Below are 7002 nucleotides of genomic sequence, written 5' to 3' on the forward strand. Positions count from 1 at the left end.
GAGATAGATAGATAGATAGATAGATAGATAGATAGATAGATAGATAGATAGATAGATAGATAGATAGATAGATAATGATCCCCTGGTCAAGAACGCATTATACAGTATTTCAAAATCATAAAACAATGCAAAAACATCAGCAATACATTTTACACATTCAAACTGATAAATATGCACAGACTTCGACTTTTGTCACATTTTTTAATTTGCCCAATGAGACTAAGGCATCCAATTTGAAGATCTCTCTAAACTCATTCCATGCTCTAGGAGCATAATAAAAGCAGCTTTTCACAGCTTGGGTTTGACTCAAGGGACCTGAACTCTTTGGGGAACAATTAATCCAAAGCACTTGCTTTTTTGGATTTCTACTTTACAAGACTTGAAGGGCCTACAGAACACTGCAATGAGCTTACTCAGCCTCTGTAACGTCCTAGAGATAAACTGAGGGGATAAACGTTCACTTAAAAGGTATCATAATGGTTTCCTTCTCGTGACATGTTCAAAGTGAATGTTTATGCTATTCCTCCAGTTTTTCAGCAGGGTTTTTGAGGATAAATGACTAATCCCTTTGACTGCCACAATAAATTAGCTCCTGGGCCCCTGGAACTGGCAGGCCCGTCCGCTAATGTCTTTGGAGGGCAAGAGCCACTACAACAATAGTTCCGGTGAATTATGTAGAACTCAAATGGGTCTGGTATTAATAGGCTTTTTACTACCCTGCCCAAAACATATGCATGAATAATTCAGTTACTGTAGGCTTCTGAAATAATTCAGTTACTACCACTACTAAGTAAGCTACTCCAGTTTTTTGTTCAATAATAATAATAATAATAATATATTATTGTTGTTTTTGTTATTGTTATTGTTATTTTTATTTTTATTTTTATTTTTATTTTTATTTTTATTTTTATTTTTATTTTTATTTTTATTTTTATTTTTATTTTTATTTTTATTATATATAATTAGTGATATGACATTTGTGTTAAATGGAACTATATCGTGTCTACTTCTTTGGTCGGCCAGGTGGTCATGATGCTGGCTGGACTCAGGCAGTGAAGGAGTGGAGAGGGAGCGCGCTAGGGACGGAGGGAGGGAGGGAGGGAGAGAGAGAGAGAGAGAGAGGGAGGGAGAGAGAGAGGGAGGGAGGGAGGGAGGCAGCGGGAGCGCGCGCGGAGGAGGAGGAGGAGAGAGAGAGAGAGAGAGAGAGAGTAGAGCCCGAGCTGGCACGGAGGACCTGAACACGGAGGGAGAGAGAGAGCCAGCGGACCCCGGGACTGTCGCGGTTTCCAGTTTTCCACCTCCTGAAATCTTCCTGCAACAAAACTCCCAGCGAGACGCGCGGAAGCTGTCCACCGACCCCCAACCTGCCCAAAATGATTCTCCAACTCCTCCATCTCCTCGGATTGCTTGTCTGTGGCGGTCAAGGTAAGAACGGGTCCCTATGGTGGCGGTGGTGTGACTTCTGGGGGAATAAGTTGTTTTATTCGCTGTGTCCTATGCGCTGTGTGCGGAGCTGTGGTTCGTTAGGCAGGGCTGAATGGAGAGAGAGAGAGAGAGAGAGAGAGAGAGAGAGAGAGAGAGAGAGAGAGAGAGAGAGAGAGAGAGAGAGAGAGAGAGACAGAGAGAGAGAGAGAGGGGCGGATTGTTTGACCAGGGACTGTTTTGTAGTTAAAGCACGTCCTCTTAGGGGGTCGACCGCTTGCTTATGATACTAATTCCCCCTGAACGAGCTGTTTAGTAGCCTATCTATTATTTCATTCCTTTCCAAAAACGAGACATCTCACCGATTTGTGTGAGACTCGATGATGATGATGGTGATGATGATGGTGGTGATGATGATGAGGACAGTATCCGTAGCCTCCAGCCTAATTGTCTGTCAGTGGAATCGGGATGCTTGTAAAGTGACATGCACTTGACATTGTGCTTTAGGTTTATTTGTATTGTCTTAAGACCAGGAAGCGCCTCTAGTGCGGAACAATATTCACTTTAAGCAGCACAGACGAATCTGACTGGTACCTATTGCTATTATTACTCTATTAGCTACTCTAATATCCTAATAGGCTGTTAAGTTGTCGGATATTCCACAGGCGCACCGTGGATTCATACGAATGATTGCTCAGAGAGAGATTAAATGTCAATGTCATCATGCAGATTTGCAACTTTTAGAGTAAAGTGGGGGTTTTATAGCGCATGAAGGTGTCTGCATGTGGACTTGACAGAGAGAGACCGCAGAGAGAGACCGTCGGCCAGAGAGCAACTTGGTTCTGGGCTCGGATCCCGGTTCCTTGCACGGAACGGCAGGTGGGAGTAGAGGGTTGCAAACCGGTGTTTTGTGATTTGGAGCCGTTTTCACCCGCGTCGACGCGGCTGGACCCGGGATCTACCGTGTAGAGAGATGCGCATGTGCTTTTGCGGTGGGATCTACCGTGTAGATGCGCATCTGCTTTTGCGGTGGTCGCTCCGTGCGCTTCTGCGGATCCTCATGTCATCCTCATCCTCATATCATCCTCATCCTCATATCATCCTCATATCATCTTCATCCTCATATCATCCTCATCCTCATATCATCCGCATCCTCATATCATCCTCATCCTCATATCATCCTCATCCTCATATCATCCTCATCCTCATATCATCCTCATATCATCCTCATCCTCATATCATCCTCATCCTCATATCATCCGCATCCTCATATCATCCTCATCCTCATATCATCCTCATCCTCATATCATCAGCCAGGATGAAGCTTGCCGGATTTCTTTTTTTTGCACAAAAGCATCCATTTGACCTACAGTCAGATGTGATTTATCCTGATGGCTGGTTTAACCTCCTGACCTGATGATCATGCATTCGGCCCACATGTGCACTTGATGCATAAAAATGAATAATAACCGATAGGGTTCAAAAAACGTTGTCTACCTAAACATTAGACGACATGTCTGGTTTGTTTACGTTATGCAATAAGCAAGTGAGCCTCGTCATGGATCAAATCTTTTGCAATGGTTGGCAAGTCGTTGACGTAGGCCCACGGAATTGCCCCGTGTTGAGAAATAAAATGCACTTTCAATACTGACTCAACACGAGACACAAGCAATCCCCCGTATTTATGTGCTCAGAACTGTAGTGTTGACGGAGACTGAGCTTTGAAGCTGCAAATTCAACCATACAGGCAGCCTCTCCTCTCATGCAAGAAACGGCAAGCCAGTCCTATTAGCGATATTGGGCTGTACAGGGGAGACTAGTAGAGAAGATCTGTTAAGCGTTTGCTGGGGACAATTCAGTATCTGAATATTGATGGGGACATGTCCCCAACGCCCCCCCTAAATTGTACACCCATGGTTCATTGGATAAATCTGATTTCGAATCCCATGATGATGATGATGATGATGATGATGATGAATCACTGATGATGAAAAATGACATCACTGCTACGGTCTATAGAAAGCTGTATAACCGTATTGTTATTGAACACAATGTCCCACCAGACCGCATCACCAGCCTACGGTACACAGCTTGAAATAGGCTACGCTAAGGATCCCAGCTGAGCCAAAACACGGCCTTGGCTGGTGCACATGCACCCAATATCCCTGCTGCATGGCATTGGACTACTAGGAACCACTTACACTGGGAAATGACTACATTGGGAAGATTTGGGGACATTTTTACACTGGGAAGTGACTAAAGGAAGGTTTTCCAAGCAAACATAGGAATGACTCAAGTTACCATGTAGGATAGTAGTAGTGAGTGAGTGGGTAGAAGCTTCCTCTACTCATCATTTCTGCTTCCCTTCGTCAAATAGACATTTAAACAGCCAAACAACTATAGCCAGCCTGTCAGCCGTCCATCAGTCTGTAACAAACCCTCAATCTGCTGCTTTGACATGAATGGAGAGTTTTACATTTCACCCATTTCCTACTGATAGTGGGTGACAACTCTGGCTGCCAGAGAAGAAGTCTTCATTTTTCACCATTTACATTTAGACTATACTTTAGAGGCACATGCTTCCTTTGTTAGGAAAACATTCCTATCAGAAGTCCCAGTAGGTCGGCCCTCTCTAACCAGGTAATTGCTGATGCACCCTCGAACGTTTATGTTTATTTTTTTCCCGGTGTGGCAAAATGAATTATGCTGTACACTCTGGCGCTCGCTAGAGACCCACCAGCAAGAGGTTAAGTGCCATAATTAAGATTTTCCTGGAGACGTAGGGAGAATTGTCAGTGGCCACGGCATTTAAAGATTTATACCCCTGTGCTTAAGTGTCCTGTATGCAGACTGCAGGCTTACGCATGTGTTTAAACACATTTACATATATCTACACGTTTACACACACACACACACACGCACAAACACACACACACACACACACACACATACACACACACACAACACGGTGTGGTCTGAGGATCAGGAACAGTCCAACACATTGTTATCCTCTGACCCTTTCCGAATCTCACATCAAAGCAAAACACTTCACACACTCCCGCGCAAAAAAATCCCCCCTACACACACTCCATCGTTCCTACCAACACACACTCTCCATCGTTCCTACCAACACACACTCCCCATCGTTCCTACCAACACACACTCCCCATCGTTCCTACCAACACACACTCCATCGTTCCTACCAACACACACTCCATCGTTCCTACCAACACACACTCCATCGTTCCTACCAACACACACTCCCCATCGTTCCTACCAACACACACTCCATCGTTCCTACCAACACACACTCCCCATCGTTCCTACCAACACACACTCCATCGTTCCTACCAACACACACTCCATCGCTCCTACCAACACACACTCCATCGTTCCTACCAACACACACTCCATCGTTCCTACCAACACACACTCCATCGTTCCTACCAACACACACTCCCCATCGTTCCTACCAACACACACTCCATCGCTCCTACCAACACACACTCCATCGTTCCTACCAACACACACTCCTCATCGTTCCTACCAACACACACACTCCCCATCGCTCCTACCAACACACACTCTCCCCATCGTTCCTACCAACACACACTCCTCATCGTTCCTACCAACACACACACTCCCCATCGCTCCTACCAACACACACTCTCCCCATCGTTCCTACCAACACACACTCCCCATCGTTCCTACCAACACACACTCCATCGTTCCTACCAACACACACTCCCCATCGTTCCTACCAACACACACTCCATCGTTCCTACCAACACACACTCCCCATCGTTCCTACCAACACACACTCCATCGTTCCTACCAACACACACTCCCCATCGTTCCTATGTGCTATGATCCTGCCTCTCCGAATAGCTTAGCACACACATTTAATATATATATTTTTAAATCTAATACCGCTCCCAAAGTCCCATTAAAGACGTACAAAGCTGTTCACATAAGAAATGGCCCGTGTCTGCATCTCTTTCCATGCTGGGAATTGATTGGGTGATTTGATTAATAGAGGGGGAGAGGGAACACATACGCCGAGTGCATATGAGAACGGAGTGGCCCCCGAGGGAAGCTCCTATGAAAAATCAATTTAAGAAGGAGTAGAGTCAGCAAGGCCTCAGACTTGTACAAAGGGCAATCTCAATGTTATGGATATGCTATTTATTTCCTCCTTCTCGCGTTTGATTTTTCATATATGCCCTTTAGCATTCAATCCCACCAGGTTTTTCCAATGGGGGCTGGAATTAGCATAATAGGGTGCACATGAAGACAGCGGGGAAGTGCGTTTTATTATCCCTCTCAGAGACACTGGGACATGAAGACATATTTTACAAAGCAGCTCCACCGGAACAACGATGGCGCCTTGTGTTACACAGATTTAATGGTGAATGTGTCATTGGACACCATGGTGTGTGTGTGTGTGTGTGTGTGTGTGTCAATGCCAGGTGCAATGACACTAGCATTTTAGCACTTCTGTTCCCTGTCTATATTCCAACCCACTGAGCAAAGACACGTCTAAAAGACGTCTTTTAGATGTCTTTTTTGTCTTTTTCGGACGTCCAAAGACATCCAATTAGGAGCCAGAATGAATGTTTTTTTTAGTCGTTCAGATATTGAACCCGTTCTGCACGTCCACAGACGTCTTAGAGGGGTCCAAGCCGGACGTTTGAATATCGAGGGGTCCAGCAGACATACAAATGGGGTTCTGGACCGACGAACGTTATTAAGACATGATCTGAACGTCTCCCTGACGTTGCGTGTTTGCCGGGAAGTGTGTCCTTTGGTATTCTATAGCATACCATCACGTGTGTGTGTGTGTTCAGTCACATGTTGTGTGTGTGCATGGGTAAAAATATTTATATTTTCCATCAGGCTTTAAAGTGCGTAGAATGTCTAGGCGTGCGTTGTGGGAGATGAAAGTGAGGGCAGGGAGATGGAAAGAGGTATTGAGTTTAAAAATTCATTCAACTGAAGTGAATCCGATTGCATCTAGTCAAATTGCATTGCGAGAAATTGAATCTCACTCGATCGAGTTCTAGCTGTGCCAAAATTAATAAAATGTAATTGAATCCTGTTGGGATGGAATCACATTAGGCCGGGGCGGACGTGATTGGATGAGGCAGCTGCGTGTCCTGGCATCTTCCTGTGGGTTCTGTTGGGTCGTCGGTCTGTGCCACGCCAGGGGCCCCTGGCGCCCGTCTGTGGCCGCCTTGCCAGTCTAATGCCAGGCTAATGAGGACAGCACGCCCAAGATGGCGCCATGGGTTCGTGTGGCGCTGGACAGGGCGCAGCAGGGCTGTGTGTGTGTGTGTGTGTGTGTGTGTGGGTGTCTGTCATAGGAACCTGTTCAGACTGCTCTCAGAACAGGTGGATGATGTGGTTACAGAAGGGCTCATACTGTCCTAGGCACACACACACACACACACACGCACACACACGGACACACACACACAGTCAGACGCCCCCTCCCTGCCACTCAGAGCCTTTTAAGCAGTCTCTCTCCCTCTCCCGGGCCCCGGCGTTGTGGGGCCCCGGTCTGGACTCGGTACCTACGGG

The 7002-nt window shown here is 46.0% G+C and overlaps 1 protein-coding gene across 1 annotated transcript in view; it reads left to right on the plus strand.

Annotated features, from left to right (window-relative positions):
• Positions 1–1373: 1373 nt before the first annotated feature.
• ncam2 (neural cell adhesion molecule 2) overlaps positions 1374–7002 on the plus strand; it is a gene marked incomplete at both ends in the record, with an annotated part of 254244 nt that continues 248615 nt past the window's right edge. The window contains 1 exon segment of the mRNA XM_084460451.1: positions 1374–1425. Within this exon segment, the coding sequence (XP_084316577.1) occupies positions 1374–1425 (52 nt within the window).

This window comes from Borostomias antarcticus, assembly GCF_949987555.1.
Source record: "Borostomias antarcticus genome assembly, chromosome: 32".
NCBI classification, from domain to species: Eukaryota; Metazoa; Chordata; class Actinopteri; order Stomiiformes; family Stomiidae; genus Borostomias; species Borostomias antarcticus.